Below are 18,864 nucleotides of genomic sequence, written 5' to 3' on the forward strand. Positions count from 1 at the left end.
TTTTTGCAAGGTCTGACTGTTGAGTTTAAATAGAAGTCTCTGCAAAAATAAAACTTCACCCCAAATGCAGGCCATATGCTGAGTTTAAAAGGTTGCTGTGGGAAATGATACAACCTTTAGCCTCTATGCCTATCGTTGCCAGCTCAGAATCCTGATAAGTGTACTAATTTATGACGATAGGTTTTATTTTCATGCCACTGGAAATAAAACCAACAACAAAAACCAGTGGCTGCCTCAAATGCTGGGGTTCTTGTTATTCCATTTAGAAGCAGTATTTTGGTAATGGGGCTTTTTGCTGTGTCTCCACATGCTGCGTTTCTGGTCCTAGTACAGTGTAGAAAGATGATTAGAGAGTACAGAATGAACCGATAATCAAGTCTTACATTGAGGTGAAAAATGAAAAGATTGTGTTGAAAACCCATTCATGTCCACTCTGGTTTTTTTGCCAAATGTTCTTGCTGTGACCTACTTCTGCAGATGAGAAAAATGATTGTGCCATCCTTCTGTGACGTTATGGCTACAGAGAACTGTTCCCAAGTGTCTTGGTGTAGGTGGCCTTGCGAGGATAAGCATTAATTATTGTCAGACTGCTGATGTATCATCACTTCTGTGGTGTCTATATTCGTCTTCTAAGAATGCATCATCACTCTCTAATTATAGGTGATCTTGTGGGATTAGATCTTTTGAGTTAGACTAGAATGACACAAAATATGCATGGAAAGCAAACATTTGAAAAATTGGTGAGCCATGGTCATTAACATCCAAACTCTGCCTCAGTGTTCGGAAAAATGCTGGGCACAATCCTCACGTTGTCAATGTCACCACCTGCCTAGTTCCTACATTTTAAGTCATTTGATGATTGAGGCTGTCTTTAAGTTGTTTTCAACACAAAAACTGTTATCACCTGATTCTAATTCTTGGACTCTTCCAATGTTACCCCAACCGATAACTTTTATAAAAAACAAAATCACCGTAGAATTCTCAGGAGCCCACTCTGTGATAGTTATCTCTTCACGTAGCTGGAGGAGCAGTGAGGGTCTCTGCCCCTTGGTCTCAACTGTAAGGCCTGTGAAGCCGTGCTGGGCCAAGCTCTAAGTAAAGCCATTTTCTGGCCAGGGTGCTTTGCCAAGTAACATGAAAGTATTCGAGTACTGGGGTTGAAAATATCAATGTACCTAATCTCTTTTTAGCTCCATCCTATAAAACATTTTTTATTTGACACTCCAAAGAAAAGTACTAAACCTGGATTCTAGTTACATAATCAATTAATTCAATTGTTTAGCCAACAACTATTTGTTGAAAGCTTCTTGTTTGCAAGACCTTGTGGAGGGATATACAGAGATTTAGAGAAGATGTTACCATTCTGCATGCAAGTTTGCTTTTTTCGGGGGTGAGGTGGCTAAGAATGGTTTTTATTGGGAACACTGAAACAGCAAATGTCAGCAGGAAGAGGCATGTGGTCCCCCTCTCGGCGTCCGTGTGCCTGAGCAGGCGCTGCTGGACATGCATGGAGCTGTGTCCCTTGCAGGGGTTTGGGAATTAAAAACCACTGGGGCTTTGCCTCTTGAAGCCTACTCTAAGAAGTAGCTCTCTGAATCAGCAGTTCAGGTGTTCAATAGATGATGAACGTAAAGCTGGAGTCTTTGCATATGTCGAGGGTGCTGACCAAGGTGTAAAGGTGCCTTTCTTGTCCCCCGCCTACCACTGCTGAAACTCAGTGCCACTTTAAACAGCAAAGTTGAGAGGTGGGGGAAGGACGGCTTCCAATTCCATTCCCTCCTGTGCAGCAGATGTGCCCACAGGAACAAATGCACAGTATGAGGCTGTCAGGTTTCCAAAAGAATTTAGCTAATGGGCTTCATCGCTCATAGAGCTTGAATCCTGGAGAATCAACGCGAAGGTTAGAGACAAGTATAGAAGTTCAGGCTTCTGAGAGTGAGTGAGTGATGAAGTTTGTGGGCACTTTTTCTAACTTGGGAGTTCTAGTTTGCCCCACCCAAAAGTTGAAGTAGCTACTCTTGCATAAACGGAAAGAAAGCAGACATGAATTCTTGTGTTAACAGTCAGTTAATTTAAATTTAAGGAAAAAGTTCTTGGCTGGGGAGAAGGCCAGAATATTGAAGGAGCTCTGCAGCATCTCCTCCAGAGGCATTTCTGACTAATATGTCTCTTGAATGGCTTAGGTGTACAGGTAATGGGAAAAGCTGACTCAGGGCTGCCTCCAGGCTCAGCAGAAAATGTATTCTGGGTACCACTGTAAGCATCATGGAAGACCTGAAAATCACTGGCAGGAAGGCTAACATTATACAGTTCAGATTCCCCCAAGGAAAAAGATGTTTATGAAATTCAACTTTAGTAACCTGAGTTATGAGCCACTTGTTTTCTGCAAACATCAGAGTTAATAGTCCCTGTACCATAAACTGGTTCACGGCATTGCATTTTCGGATCCATTTTTCTTTTCACTTAAGAACAACTTTTTACTTCGTACCAGAAATTTCCTCTGAGATTCCGAGAGAACCATAGAAATCAGTTGCCAGCTTGTTACTGTGACCTTTGGGACAAAAGGAAACCCCTTTAGAAGTCCTCACGCCGCCCCACACCTGCCGCTCCCTGTGGCTGCCTCAGACTCTGTGCATTAGTTGAGCAATGGGCCCGGGAACAGTGTGGCATTGAGGGATGGGGGAACGAATGCTGAGGCCGACTGGGAACCTGGGCTGACTCGCCTTCAGCCTGCGCCAGGCCCGGCTCCACTCCTCCACTGCTATATCACCCCAGGCCTGCTGTGCACTGAACTGTTTAAACATTTCCCTGAGGCCAAAATTTAATTCCTTCAGGAAGTTTTGAGTAGTCCAGGTGTGAGTTATACAAGGGGAAGAAGGGAAGATAGAAGAGTATATTGGAAAGGAGAGTTGCTGAGATGACTTCTCACACCCAATCCATCTTTCCCCCAATATTTTTGTGTGTGTGACATTTTATAAGTCAAGTTTTTATTTTTTTCTCCTCCCTTAGTTGGGACAGGATGGCTAGAGCTAACAAGAGTTGGCTAATTTCTCTCCCCCAGGTCAGTTAGGTTCTGACAAAACCCCAGCAGGTTAGGCTCTGGTTAGCTAGTGTCACCTGAGGGCAGGCCTGGTTAAGGGCACAGTGCTCTGGGTATTTCAGAATGGTTCCTTCTCCCCTCCCCCTGCTGGAAGCATGAGGGACTTTTCTCTGATATTTGCTGTGGAAACCTGGTAAAGCCCCAGGAGGTAAATCTCACAAACTGTGGGAGCCCTTGGTGACTGGGTCCCCTGGAGTTTTTAACTCTTAGACTTGTCCACACTGAGCCTCCAGCAACTCTGTTAACAATTGAGGTTTTCCTGCCCAGGCGCTGGTTCCTGCAGTGGTTTCTGCTGCTGAGTCTCTGCTCCACTACGCCAGGACTCCCTGTATTCTGCTTCTCCCCTCATAGTTGTCCTGTGTCCTCCCTCTTATGGATCCAAGCAGAGTTCTTGATTTTTCAGCTTTTTACCTGTCGTTACAATGGAGTGTCGACTTCCAAGCTCCTTACATGTGGAGCTGGAAACCAGAAGTTCCCCCAATATTTTTTTATTTCAATCCACGTTAACCGAGAATAGTTTGGATATGAAATGTGTTTATTGAGCAGTTGAACTCATAGGATTGAAATATGAAATGTTTTATTTTTTTTCCCAATCTTCTTTAACTACACTTTGGGTTGAGGAGAGTGGTTGTTGCGTTCTTTTTCCTTCTTTCTTTTGGTGATAATTAACGTTCAATAAAATGTGCAGATCTTAATTTTTCAATTTGATGAGTTTCAACAATTGTACATACACTAGGTTGCTCAGCCGTGGTACTATTGACATTTTGGACTGGATAATTCTTTGTTGCGGGGAGCTGTCCTGTTCATCTCCAGCCTCTACCCACTAGACACCAGTAGCATCCTCTAGTCATGACAATCAAAATTGTCTCCAGGCATTGCCAAATGTCCCCTGGGCGGCAAAACAACCGCTGATTGAGAACCACTGATAGACACCCATGTAACCACCATCCAAAAAGAAGAGAGAGATCAATCCATTCCTTTAGAAAGTTCCCTTCGAGTCTTTTTGTTAATCCTCCTTCCTAGGAAACCACTGTCTCTGATTTCTATCATCATAGATTCATTTTGCCTATATTTGAACTGCATGTAAATTAGCCCTCACAGTGTGTACTCTTTCTTTGTCTGGCTTCTCACTTAATATGATGTCTTTGCAGTTTATCCATATTACTGCATTTATCAATGGTTCATTCTTTTTTATCACAGAGGAGTGTTCCATGTATGAATATACCACAATTTGTTAATACATTCTCTGGCAGTGGACACTTAGGTTGTTTCGATTTGGAGCTTTTTTGAATAAGGCTGCGACATATATTCTGGTAAAGCCTGTTTGTGGACATATTTTCATTTCTCTCAGTAAATATCTAGGAATGAAATTGCTGGGTTGTAGGATAGATGTATGTTTTAACTTTTAATAAACTGCCAAACACTTCTGCAAAGTGGTTATGCCATTTTACACTCCCAGCAACTATATATGAGCATGACAGCTGCTCCATATCGTCATCAACAGCAGCATCCTTTGGTGTTGTCAGTCTTTATTTTAGCTATTCTGGCAGGTATCTCATTATGATTTTCTTTTGCATTTCCCTGATGACTGGTGATATTGAGCAGCATTTCAGGAGCTTTTTGGTCAACTTACGTTCTTTTGTGAAGCGTCTAAGTCTTTTTAGGGTTGATTTACAGGAGTCCCTGGCGCCCCCTTCCCCCAGTAGATTCGAGTTTTACAGGACCCTTGTCAGTCCTCAGGGACTGAGAAACCTTTTGCCATCTAAATAAATTTGATCTAAATTATAAAAACTACTGTGAAACATGCCCTTCTGGTTTTTGTTTTCTTCTCTGTTTTCAAACCTACTGTGAGGTTTAGAGAGGATTTTCCTTTAGTGAGGTCAGAAATACTTCTCCTAATGAGCCAGACGAGTATACAGAACTGCTTAATTTCCCATGCCACAGCCTCCACACAGCGCTCGGGCCTCCCTCGTCCTTCCACAGCTTCACAAACAAGTGAACAGCAGGGACTTGTCCCCACACCACGCAGTGAGTCACCTTCATAATTTCACGTCCAAAAGATTTCTTGGTGAGCCTTTTTCTGGAAGTATTTTTCTTTTACTCATATGGGAATGTTTTTACCTCGTTAAAAAAAAATTAAGTTGTCTATCTAGAAAGATTCCTTTTTCCATCTAAGTTCTGATAACAGAACTTAGTTATTTCCTTTTGGTTCCAGTGGAAAAGGAATGAAATTTCTTTGTTTTTAGTTCCTCTCCAACAAAATAATTTCTGTTGCTAAGGCGGTCTTTTTCTACCCTGTCCTCTTTTGCTAACCAGACAAAAAGATTCATCTCTGAGTAGATTAGGACCTGGTTTCTAAATAGGACACAAGGGCACCTGAGGCTGGGTGTTTTTTCACTGCACTTCAGAAAGGGAATGTGGTGGCCCCCAGGAGGGGAGACGTTTGTGTGTGTGTGTGTGCATGAGGTAATGTCACCAGAGGGCTTTGTAGGCGATAAGGCAGTCTCTAGGGTGGTCTCTAAATACCATTCCCCACTAAAGGAACCAGGCTCCTTGGGAACAGGGCTGATTCCATGTCTGGGATAGAAATGTATAAGACGAGGCTGTATCCTGTCCTACTGGAAAGCAAAAAACAACAACAACAAAACAAACGAAAATCTGTTGTAAACTACTAGGATCTTGTCAACCGGACTCAGACTCCAAGGTTGAAGAGGTTCTCACTGATGAAGACGGACAATTTGCGCATCAATGAGAATAATGACTGCAATGGATTAAAGCGTATCAAATATATTTTAAATCCATAAGTTCCTGACACTAAAAACAAACAAAAACAGCCACCACATTCCAGTGTGTGGAAAAGTACAGGACAAAAGACCTGACTTCTTCAAAATATAAACTGCAAAGGGAGAAAACTGAAAAAGGAGAAAACTATGATTGAAAAGAAACTTAAAAGATGTATGAATTAATTGTAATACTTGCACCATATTGGGATTCCGATTGAACAAATACCAATTGTTAAAAAATTTTATGAGCTAGTTGGGGCAATTTGATCACTGACTGGACATTTGATTATGTTAAGGAATTATTGTTAGTATTTTAGATGTGATCATGGCATTGTGGTTTTATTTTTATAGTAGTCTTCTCTTTTAGAGACACATACTAAATTATAAACAAAATAATAAGCCTGAGATTTGCTTCAGAAGAGTTCTGTGGCAGGGGTTTGGATGAAACAAAATGGCCATGAGTTTGTAATTATTGTTTCTAGGTAATATTTGTGGATTTACTATTCTCTTTACTAGAGAATATATTAATATTTGAAATTTTTTATAGGTTAAAAACAAACCAAAAACAGTTAAGTGTCCTGCAGATTGTTGGTATCATGAGTTGACTGACAGAAATTTGAATAGGGAGAGATGGCTTCTGGGGACCACTTCTCAATGAGGATCCCTGTCTTGCTGGGTTTCTTTATAAGATTTTCAGAATGAAAAGATTAGTCTCCCACTGATCTAACCTGCCCCTAACATTTTTCTCTCCACATCTGTTTATGAGCATCATACTAATGTTATGAACCTAGCATTCTTGAGGAAAAGAGTGAGATCATGCATGCTTATCTCATACTGGGTCTTGGTTGTCCAAAACTCCTGACTGAGGGACCCCCAGCTGGGCCCACTCATTTCTTATACTTTAGAAAGATGAAGACACTAAAGAAATTTTAGGGAAATTTTTTAAAATATTTTTTATTTTCAAAGAAATGTTTACCCCTAAATCCATGGAAAATAGAGAACATTTTTCATAGTGTTTATAGGCCTTATCCTTAAATACACCAAATGGAATAGTTCTGAGAGCACAGAAGACTCAGTGGAATACTTGTTTATGCTCACAGCCTTTTAGCAATTTCCCTGTGTTCAAGTCACCTAAACAATATATGTTTCAAAATTTTCTCCATTCCCCATCAAAACATAGTGTATTTTTTCTCATGCTTTAGAACTTAGACAAGTTATAGTCCTTACTCTCATTGGATCAAAATTTATGTTTCTGTGACTCCTCTCAGAACTTCCTGAATCCTGAAGAAATTATTTTGCTGTAAAGGACCCCTAGATACTTAATGTTAATTTTGCAGCTCACCAGTCATGAATTGCAGGCCCCCTTTAGGCAGGCAGAGGAAGGCTCGTGACTCAGTAAGCTTCCCAGAGACGAGTGTGGGAAAGAGATTGCCTACTGGGGGCCATTCACAGATGTTGCAGTATCTGATACAGTCCTTGACCAACCAGAGAAAAAGGATGCCCCATCATGAGAAGGAAGCTCATGGAGAAACTGAGGCATCAAGACTGGGTAATCTGATCATGTAGCCTCTGGAAAATACATGTGTTCTTTCTTCTAAGCCAGGCTGCCTCTTTCAGCTATATATTGTGCCAGCTCTGACTTGCATTGAAGTATGCAAGTTCTTCAGTCAGTCAGTGATGCCATCTCATAGAACTTGCACTTCTGTGCAAAGATGGCAAGATCCAGGTCTCATAGTGAACTCCAGAGGCCAGCATTTTATGGCAGCTGGCTGATTTTAGAGGATGGTATTTCCTAACAAAGTATAGTTGAGCTTTGGTCATTTCCAAGTATTCAGTGCCCCAGTAGCCAGAAAAGTCCAGTCCACATTGTAATACACTAATGACTGACTGGTTAGAGGTCATATTTATATCCATCCATTTGTTCCCACTGCTTTACACAGTGTCTTGATGACACTTCTTTCTAATTAATATTATGGTACAATCTGGGCATACTTGGGAAAGGCCTAATTATTATTAATTCAGCCAAATAATTTCATGTATTAAAGACCCATAGCTTAGTCAGTAATCCTGGATTCACAGCTGAATATCTTTTTTCTTTTTTTTAAACTTTATTATTTTTTTATTGCAGTAACTTTGGTTTATAACATTACATAAATTTCAAGTATACTCCATTATATTTTGATTTCTGTATAGATTACATCATGTTCACCACCCAAAGACTAATTATAATCCCTCACCATGCACATGTGGCCCAATCACCCCTTTTGCCCTCCTCCCTCCCCCCTTCCCCTCTGGTAACCACCAATCCAATCTCTCTCTATGTGATTGTGTGTTGTTGTTTTTATCTTCTACTTATGAGTGAGATTATACCGTATTTGACTTTCTTCCTCTGATTTATGTCGCTTAGCATAATAACCTCAAGGTCCATCCATGTTGTCACAAATGGCCAGATTTTATTATTTTTTATGCCTGAGTAGTATTCCATTGTGTATCTATACCACATCTTTATCCATTTGTCCCTTGATGGGCACCTAGGTTGCTTCCAAGTCTTTTCTATTGTGAATAATGCTGCAGTGAACTTAGGGGTGCATGTATCTTTATGCATTTGTGTTTTCAAGTTCTTTGTATAAATACCCAGCAGTGGAATAGCTGGATCATATGGTAGTTCTATTCTTAACTTTTTGAGGAACTCCTTACTGTTTTCCATAGTGGCCGCACCAGTTTGTACTCCCACCAGCAGTGTCTCAGAGTTCCCTTCTTTCCACATCCTCTCCAACGCTTGTTAGTTCTTGTCTTGTTAATTATAGCCATTCTAATGGGAGTGAGGTGATATCTCATTGTAGTTTTGATTTACATTTACCTGATAGTTAGTGATGTTGAACATCTTTTCATGTGCCTATTGGCTGTCTGTATATCTTCTTTGGAGAAATGTCTGTTCAGATCTTCTGCCCATTTTCTAATGGGGTTTTTAGTTTTTTTATTCTTGAGATATATGAGTTCTTTGTATGTTTTGCGTATTAATCCCTTATCAGATATATGGTTTGCAAATATCTTCTCCCAATTGTTAGGTTATCTTTTCATTTTGTTGATGGTTTCCTTTGCTGTGCAGAAGCTTTTTAGTTTGATGTAGTCCTATTTGTTTATTTTTTCTATTGTTTCCCTTGCCGGGTGAGACATGGTACCTGAAAATATGCTGCTAACACTGATGTCAAAAGGGTACTGCCTATGTTTTCTTCTAGAAGTTTCATGGTTTCAGGTCTTACATTCAACTCTAATCCATTTTGAGGTAATTTTTGTGCATGGTGTAAGATAATGGTCTACTTTCATTCTTTTGCATGTGGCTGTCCAGTTTCCCCAGCACCATTTATTGAAGAGACTTTCCTTTCCCCATAGTATGTTCTTGGCTCCCTTTGTCAAAAATTAGCTGTCCAAAGATGTGTGGGGTTATTTCGGGGCTCCTCGATTCTGTTCCATTGACCTGTGTGTCTCTTTTTGTGCCAGTACCATGCTGTTTTGGTTACTATAGCTTTGTAATATATTTTGAAATCAGGGAGTGTGATACCTCCAGCTTTGTTCTCTTTTCTCAGGATTCTTTTGGCTATTGGGGGTCTTTTGTTGTTCCATGTAAATTTTAGGATTCTTTGTTCTATTTCTGTGAAAAATGTTGGAACTTGGATAGCAATTCTACTGAATCTATAGATTGGTTTCGGTAATATGGACATTTTAATAATTATTAAATAACGTTATTAAACGTTAATTCTCCCAATCCAAGAGCACAGAATATCTTTCTATTTCTTTGTGTCTTCTTCAATTTCTTTCAACAATGCTTTATACTTTTCAGTGTACAGATCTTTCACCTTGTTGGTCAAGTTTATTCCTAGGTATTTTATTCTTTTTGTCACAATTGTAAATGGGATTGTATTCTTAATTTCTTTTTCTGCTACTTCGTTGTTCATGTATAGAAACGCAACTGATTTTTGTATGTTGATTTTGTATCCTGCAACTTTACCATATTCACTTACTATATTTAAAATTTTTTTGGTGGATTCTTTAGGATTTTCTATATATGGAATCATGTCATCTGCAAAAAGTGACAGTTTCACTTCTTCCTTTCCAATTTGAATCCCTTTTATTTCTTGCCTGACTGCAGAGCTGAATTTCTAAGGAGTGGTTATGTCAGTAACCAGAGGTGTGCTGGTTTGAACCCCTCAGACTGCTGCCCATCACACACCTTCAGAGACCCTCTGCAGAGTCCCAGCAGTGGCCTCTGGGCTTGCAGTTACTTTTCAAGTAGCAGCTGATATTTTACACAAAGCCATCTACATTCTTATATTTGCAAGCAGTATAGGTTTGCAGTTTTTTCTTCAAACACAATGTCTGCAATTTCAGTACCTGTCACTGGTCGATGTTATTGTTACTTAGGGTAGTGTAAGCAAAAGAGAGCCTTATTTAAGCCTTGGATATCTTATATACATAATCAGCCATTTGTGCTTCTTCCTTTCAAAATAATTAAGGAAACATGAATTCATTCATGAACAGCAGACAGAGAAAAAGATGCATCTGTAGCAATGTTTAAAATCCATAAAGCAGGGGCCGGCCCCATGGCCAAATGGCTAAGTTCTCGTGCTTCGCTTCGGTGGCCCAGGGTTTCGCTGGTTCAGATCCTGGGTGCGGACATGGCACCACTCGTCAGGCCATCCTGAGGCAGCGTCACACATGCCACAACTTGAAGTACCCACAACTAAAATATACAACTATGTACTGGGGGGATTTGGGGAGAAAAAGCAGAAAAAGAAAAAAAAGATTGGCAACAGTTGTTAGCTCAGGTGCCAATCTTAAAAAAAAAAAAAAATCCATAAGGCATTTAGATATAGTAATGATGATAAGAAGCTCTTCTATTTATTGAGGGCCTCATCTGTTCCAGGGCCTGCTGGGCCATTTATGTCTTTATCACTAATCCTCACAACCACCCACGGGCACTGAGTGGTCATTTAGCTCATGGGTATCAGGGAGGGGGTTCAATCTCAGCTTTCCCTGAGTCCGGGGCCTGTATCTTTGCTCTTCCATAGCCTCTGTGTACAGAGCACTGCCTTCTCACAAGAGTCTGTTTTCTTTCTTTCCTTTTTTTTTCGTGAGGAAGATTGGCCCTGAGCTAACATCTGTTTCCAATCTTCCTTGTTTATTTCCCACAGCCCCAGCACATAGTTGTATATTCTAGTTGTATGTCATTCTAGCTGTTCCGTGTGGGATGCTGCCACAGCATGGCTTGATGAGCAGTGCTAGGTCCCTGCCCAGGATCCAAACCGGCGAACCCCAGGCTGCTGAAGCAGAGCACATAACTTAACCACTTGGCCACAGGGCTGGCCCTGAGTCTGTTTTCACTTCTCTCAATACACTCTGTCTCCATCTCCAGTCATTTCACCTTTCTGCACCTTCCTGGAAGGTTCACCTTTCTGCACCTTCCTGGAAGCCAGCTGGTTTCTCCTGGCTTCTTGTGGAGCTTAGATGTTGGGTGTAAAACTTACCACTTTGAACACTGAAAGCCCTTGATCACCACATGCCTTTTTCTAGTCCCGAACCCCGAGCTGCTCTGGACTTGGGGAAGCTCCACGAGCAGTTCTATAGAAAAGAGCCTCCTCTTTGCTTTCCATGTGGCTTAAATAAATATGCGGAGGTTCGTGGTAAAACAGCATATAGCGTCATCCTCTTGGGTGCATTCCTTCTGTCAGTACAAGTGTTTACTTTAGTTTTATTCGGCAGTTATAAAGTCCTCATAAGGCCATCCCTGCCCCTCCTTTAAAATAAATAGATTAATTCCAGTTTTATGATCCCTGTTTATTTCCAGCAACTCCAAATAACAGGCTTAAGAAATGGTGTTTATTTAAAAATGGATGTATGAGCATGTTTTCCGTTTTAAAGATTTGTGTGTCTTTAAATATTATATTGTTAAAGTAATGTCTAAGTAGTAAATGGCTAAAGAAATAAGCATCTGGTCACAATTTAATCCTGTTCTCACCAGTCCTTAACTGTTATTTGATTATTCCAAGTCATAATCTTTTTTACTCAACTGACTAAACTGTGCCAGTATAACTCATCCTTCTTTCTAAACTTACAGACAAAAATTCCTTTATGAGACTTCAGGCCAATTTCTCATCTATCTTGTTGGCTCTCCTCATTTGCCTGAAGCGTTCTCTTCTAATCAAAGAATTATTGTCTCTTTACAAGAAGAGCTTTAATTTGTCATTCTATCTCTTCTTTCTTCTCCTTATGTCTAATGCAAAAGAAGTAATCTGTTTTCTTCTTAAAAAATAGAATGCCTGCCTCATTCTAACCCCTACTAAATCTGGCTTAAAATTGAAATATTATAGATTCTTTCTTCAACTAAAGTTACTATAGCAGTTCTCTCACCATAATTAGATGGAAGGGAGCTTTTATGATGGAGTGAGTCTTAGGTCCAGTAACAAAGATCTGATTGCAAACCCAGCCTTGTTTATAGCAATGAGTAAAAGTCAACTTCTCTGAACCTAAATTCCTCATTTATAATTTGGGGACCATTAAATTAGATATTTAATTCAAGTGGATTTTGTAAGGATTTAGTGAGATGAGACCATGCCTGGCACTTAATTTCTTCACTACATAAAAAAAAAATTAAGATTTTAACATTTACTAAAGAGCTTATACAAACTGTTAAAAAAATTAAACCCCTTCTTGGTAGATAAAGAAAAAGGACGTGTATTCACAATTAACCAGTTCACAAAAGACAATTATTAAACATTTGGGAGAATGTTTAAACTCATAGCAATTAAATAAATTCAAAAAGCATGAGATATCATTTTTCTTTTACTAAATTGGCAGTAATTTAACAAAAAAGACCTAATACTGATGGTCTTGCCAATTGGTACAGCTCATTGGGAAAAATATGCATCAAATCATAACATTCATATCTTTCAATCTAGTAATCCCATTTCTGGGACTCCATCCTAAGGGGATATTCTAAAATATCGGAAAAAATCTGTAAATATGACAATAATCATTTCATTATGACTTATGATCTTAACAAACCTGGCAACAACTTAAGTTTGTAATGGATTAAGTTATGATGAACTATTTTGCGGCTATTAAAATAGAATGAAGACTTACTGAGCAGCATGTAAAATGTTTATGATATGAAAAGTATGAGCAAGTGATAATCAATATGAAAAAATGCATCTTAAAACTATATGGGAATAGACCCAAGTAATAATTAAGTTAGAGTAGTATAGCATATGTTTTTAAAAATTTTTTCCTGTTTCCCCAATTCTTTTGTAAGGTAATATTACTTTTAAGATTAAAATTAGACTTTTAGTCTAATGTATTCAGTCTGAAAAAAATATTTATTGAGAGCCTATTATGTATCTGGAAAATTTTCTGTGGAATTTTGTTTTAAAAAATGCCAGAATCTTTCCTCATTATTTACCCCAGGGCAATAAAAAGCGAAAAACTGTGCTTAGTGGACTATTTAGAATAAGTACTTCATATACAGCCTAAGATTTAAGGTGCTATTGTGTGTAACCTAAGCATTTACTGCCAGGCTGGCAGCCCAGCCTGTGTTAAATAGAGTGGTGTTCTCTCTTACTTACTGTAGCCATCTGTTTCAGCGCTCCTTCCAAAATTAACTTCCTGGCTTACTCAGGTCACTCCACTGAGGAAAATGAGATCTCATGAGATATTGACCAGAACATCAGCATGAGCAAGACTTTGAATAATGCATCTCAAAGCTGCATCTAGAGGTAACTGGATTGAAGTAAGCTAGACAGATCATTGACCAAGGATGATGTCGTGAACAGATTCTTGTGTAAACATAAAGTTTTCATTTCTCTGGGATAAATGTCCAAGACTGCAATTGTTGGGTCATAAGGTAATTACATGTTTAGTTTTAAAAGAAACTGCCAAACTGTTTTCTAGAATGTTTATACCATTTTGTATTCCCCCAAGCAATATATAGGAGATTTTGTTTCTTTGCCAGCTTTTGGTGTTATCCTTGTAGCCTTATTCCTAAGTCAAATTTGTGAAGTTTTCTTTACCTGAACTAACCAAATAATTTTGCTAAAGAGACCAATAGGGGTAACTAGATTTAAAAAAGGAAACCACATCAAGGCGTATCAGAAGCTGCCCTCCCCCCCAAAAATTCTTCCACTTAACTCTTAACTTTACACAGTAGGTTAGTTTGAGATATTTGGCCCCTTCAGTCTCTAGATAACTAACAAAAATTCTCGGTTTTCCTTTTGTAGACAATGGACCCCAATCTCCTTTATCAGTATCAGGAAATAGGGCTGAACATAACTGTGTCTTTCTCCCTTGTTTGACAATCTTATTGTCTTCTAGAAAGAAAAAAAATCGTTTAAAGGATTTTTGGACCCCCCTAGACAAGGTCTGGTTTACACTGATCTAGACATGGAGGTGCTGGGTTAGGAGTTAGAAAACCTGTGTGTGAGTCCCTCTTGTATTAGCTGCATCTCTGTAAATAAGTCAGATACCGTCTCTGAGTTTGCTCAGCTGGATAAAATGGTGGGACTAGACCAATAGCTCTCAAACTCTGGTGAGCATGAGAATCCCCTGGAGGACCTATGAAGACTCCAGCTGCCGGGTCCTGTCCCTGGAGCTTCTGATTGAGTAGGTCTAGAAAACAAATTCCCAGGTGATGTCAATGATGCTGGTCCAGAGACAACACTTCGAGAACCACTGGACTAAATTATGCTAAAGCACCCTCTTGGCTCAGCAGTCAGTACCACCTCCTCACTCTCCCCTGCAAAAAAACCCTCAAATGTGCTTTTGGTGGAATAAGTTATGCATTTGTCTTTTTGTTTTTCTTAAGCAATATAAATATATAGTGGAATATAATGCAGCCATTAAAAATATCATAGAAAAATATTCATTGTCATGGGAAGATTACCATAGTATATTATTGGGTTAAAAAGAAGCTATATATTACAAAACAGTATATATAGAAATGTCCAGTTATACATTGAAAGTAAAAGTCTAGAAAGATATATCCAAAATGTTAATAGTATTTATCCCTGAGTAATGGAGTTGCAAAAATTTTATTTTACATTTTTTGTACTTTTCTGTTTTGCAATTTTGTCTGTAATTCATATAATCATAAATCATTTATTAAAACTAAAAATTAGCAGTAAACAATAGAAGTCTTGATGTCTCCAAGTTTTGATAATTGCAGTAAAGAACTCGAATACCAACCAACAGAAGTGAGGCTGTTCGGGTATGAGATAAAATTGTCCAGGACAGTTTACAGGGGCAGCTGTGATTGTCCTTAGCCCTTTCCCTAAAAAGTGTGGTGCCATCATCTTATGCCGTTCTTCCTACTTGACAGAATTCTGCACTCATGCACCTAAATAGTCCTGGCCCCACGACCCCTCACTGCAGCATCTCATTACTGCCTGCGTAATGTGTGCGAGGCAGTTCTCCTCTGTTAGCTAGCGGGCTCCGCAGCCACAAGCTCACAGGCTAGGCCCTCCTCCATCTTTGACAATGGGTTAGAAAGTGTCTTCTCTGGATGAAGCAAGTTTCTCCCTTGGTTGTGTCTCTATTAGAAGAATTAAAATTTACAGCTAAAATAGGAATTTAAAAATGTCACTGAAATAAATCTCTTTAGGTGACAGAAATCGGTCATCTGCTCTGGAAAGCTATTTTGTTCCCCATATGGGTCCCCTCCTGGAATTTCTAAGTGTACTGATATCCCAAGCATATTGTCTTCTTCAACATCCATGCTTCTCAATGTTAAGAAAGATAAGAGTGAGCATGGCTTCCTCGAAATATTATTTATTGAAATGGTTCTGTTACTAAATATTTTAGTTAATTGATACTGTAGAAAAACACTCCCTTTCTGAGCTCCAGCAAGTGTTTCTGAATAAACTTGTTTGGTTAGAAGTGTGTTGCTGACAGGATGGCACAGTGGTGATTTTCAAAGCACCAGTCCCTTCCAGAGCTGCCATGGAACCACTGGTCCCCTTCGGCTGAATTCGCTCCTGCAGGTATTTAATAGGGATGAGAAATTTAAAGGACCTTTTGATTTATGAGTGATAGTGTATTTATTGTGGTGGCACTTTTTTATATTATGCGTTTTAACACCTACTTGTATTGGTATCATAGAATTATTTCCTTTGACAAATATGTTTTGCGCTTGAGAAAATATATTTTTATGTAACACCTAAAGACTATTGCTATACAAATGTTTACCCGATCGGTTTGCTATCTGGCAGTGTTACTGGGTTTGTTTTATATAACTGGGAGCACCAGAACTGCTCGTTCACCAGAGTGTTACAGGAGCACCATCCAATGTCAGCAGTATTTTCCGCAATCCACTTACTGTGAAAGAAGTGATGAGAAGCTTATATCGAGAACTTACTTGCTTTGTTGAAGAATAGGCTCAAGACCCAGTGTTGCATTTGTCCATGTTTTCAGCCCCATGTAGCGATGAAGAGACATCAGTCCTCTTCTTTCTCTCCCTTGCACACGTGTCTCTTCTGGTACTTCACATACTGCGTTGCTTTCCACCTAGATGTCTGGAAAAAGCGTTGCTGTGCTTAGCTTAACTAGTTCCCAAGTAGATGAAAATCAACAAGCTTTTTATTTATATGTAAATTATCGTAGTGCATCCACGGCTTCTTAAAAGAAATACCAAGTAAAGGTTTAAATTAATTTACAGACATTGATCTTACTTCCTCGTCCCCTACTTTCTAAAGGCTCTTAGAGAATTTGTGCAGAAGCTCTGGAGTTGGAAGGCTGCACTGATGCTGCCTTAGTCTAGTGTTTCTGTCAACAGTTAAGTATACACATACTTGTCTTTATAAGAGGGATAGGATCTTCTTCCTCATTGTATTACTTCTCACATCTTTGGTCTTTTGTTCCATCCTTCCTGTTTGCTGCATCTTTTAGCGGGAAAAAGTGTATGCCACACCAGGTTTTATTGCCCCTCCGTGCTAGCACAAATTCATAATTAGAGCAATAATTAACTCTTTCCGGGTACTGCCTTAGAAATCTTGCTTCCTTTCATAACCCAAGAATAGTCTTTCTTCTCTCAGCGGGCGTTAGGCTTCCGTCTTAAACTATCCCACTTTAATAGAATCATCTTGGTACTTGACTGTCTCCCACACCTGCAGGTTACACTTCTTCTCAGTGTGGTCTGTGACTGGACCATCACTGGCACGTAGGAGGTACTTAACGATTGACTGAATTGAATGATGAAGCCAGCCTGCCAGCCCAGAGGGGTGAATATCTTATACTATTTATCGGACTCGAAATGTTGAGTCCAGGTGTCCTCAGCATAGGCCTGATCAGCGCTGAATTAGTGAGTTAGTAAATAATCGCAGTGTTATTCAAGACATCAAATATATTTGATGAATGCTTGAAAAAGTCATTTTCTTTGATTATTTTTATAGTTAGTTTATATTGTATATTTTATTTTGTAAATGAAGTTTGGTCCTAGAAACTGGATTTTATAATATAAAGTATATTTTATAATATAAAATATAAACTCTCTTTTCCGTGTCATAAAAGCATTCTATTTCAGAACATAACTTTGAATATGATCCATACCTAGACAGAAATACATTTTTAAGGCATAGCATTTGAGAGAGAGAGACCGCAGTACCCTTTAAAAGGAATGTTTGTGTATGGCCATGCTGCTTATTCTAAGGAGTCTTTTCTAAAGCCTACAATTATTATGAAACTCACATTTTCCAGTATTTAATAGTTTTATCTGTCTTGTTTAGCACACCCCCAGAGCATTTATGTAGCTTTTTTTTAAATGCTAATTTTATCTGCAGCCTGCCTTGACAGCATATCGTTTTATTGATTGAAATTCCAAATCTATATTGAGGAATAGAATTTGATAATATAATGTTAACTAAGATAAAAGAACATTAAAACTGTTTAACATATTATGCAAATGTCTTAAAGCATTATAAACTTAACATTTGGTCAGCTATTACATCAGCCTGGCCCTGTTTATTGTGGTTTAAGAAGATTGTTTTTAGATGATGACTCAAAGCAAAGACCTTATTTTTAGACATCTTCACTTTCTCTCCCCCATTGCATTCCCAAGTGTCCAAATTCAGGTGCATGGGACACGGAGGTCAAACCTTCCAGCCGACACGAGAGTCTTGGCTTCCCTTCTTTTAAATAATTATTTATAGTTTTGTAACTATATATTTCAGAAATGTAACAAGGGAGCCTAAAGCTGTACTCATCTACTTTGAGAAGCTTTAAAACTTTTACTTTGGGGAATAAAACTAAAAAGATGAAATAGAGCGATTTCTCTCAGTATAACGGAACAAAATAAAATTATCCTCTCTTAAAATAAATGGCAGTTCGGGAAAGCAATTTTTCCTGTCATGGATAAAAGCTAGGGAACACAAAATCAGCATTTGAAATATGTTAACTCACAGTGTTTTAAATAAAAAGAAGCTAAAATGCATTGTAAGGTCCCTGTTCCCAAGGATGATTGCCGTTTCTTGTTATTAAGTTCTGAAAAATACATAATGTACTTGGCAAGTGGAACTAGAAAAACTAGAGATGAAACAAAGACATATTAGGTCAGATTTTGAAGTCTTCCTTTTTTGTTGAGGGGCTCCGTTTTCCGTCGGTTAATGTAATCAGCTCAGCCTCTTCTGTAGCAGTTCCCCATCTTGGGTTCATATTCACGGACAGGTAAAAGAAAATAAATCTTTGATATTTGAGGCAATGATGAAGATTAAAAGTTCCTAAACCTCTGCAGTTTTGTCTCATTCATCTGTAAAGTTACAGTGGGAAAAGCATGGATTAGGAATCAAAATTTCTTCCTAAGCCCATCATTGCCACTTAATAGCTTTGTATCCTATGCAAGCCACTTACTTTTTCTGAGCTTCTCTGTATTCATTTGTAAAACAAAGTTTCGGATGCCTACTTTATCTAAATCACAGGCCTGTGCTGAGGATGAAAGGAGTT

The 18,864-nt window shown here is 38.9% G+C and overlaps 1 protein-coding gene across 3 annotated transcripts in view; it reads left to right on the top strand.

The window, feature by feature from the left end:
• Positions 1-18,864, top strand: part of UBE3D (ubiquitin protein ligase E3D) — a 155,280-nt gene that overhangs the window by 133,930 nt on the left and 2,486 nt on the right. Inside the window, exon 10 of one of the 3 annotated variants that reach the window (XM_046674351.1) lies at positions 13,556-13,652. The exons of 1 other annotated variant lie outside the window; for it this stretch is intronic. In XM_046674351.1, the coding sequence (XP_046530307.1) occupies positions 13,556-13,612 (57 nt within the window). In that variant the 3' untranslated portion in view covers positions 13,613-13,652. Of the gene's footprint in view, positions 1-13,520; positions 13,653-18,864 lie in introns of those variants that run through there. One more of the 3 variants, XM_046674354.1, reaches the window with a different exon arrangement.

The sequence above is a fragment of the Equus quagga genome, chromosome 11 (genome assembly GCF_021613505.1).
Source record: "Equus quagga isolate Etosha38 chromosome 11, UCLA_HA_Equagga_1.0, whole genome shotgun sequence".
NCBI classification, from domain to species: domain Eukaryota; kingdom Metazoa; phylum Chordata; class Mammalia; order Perissodactyla; family Equidae; genus Equus; species Equus quagga.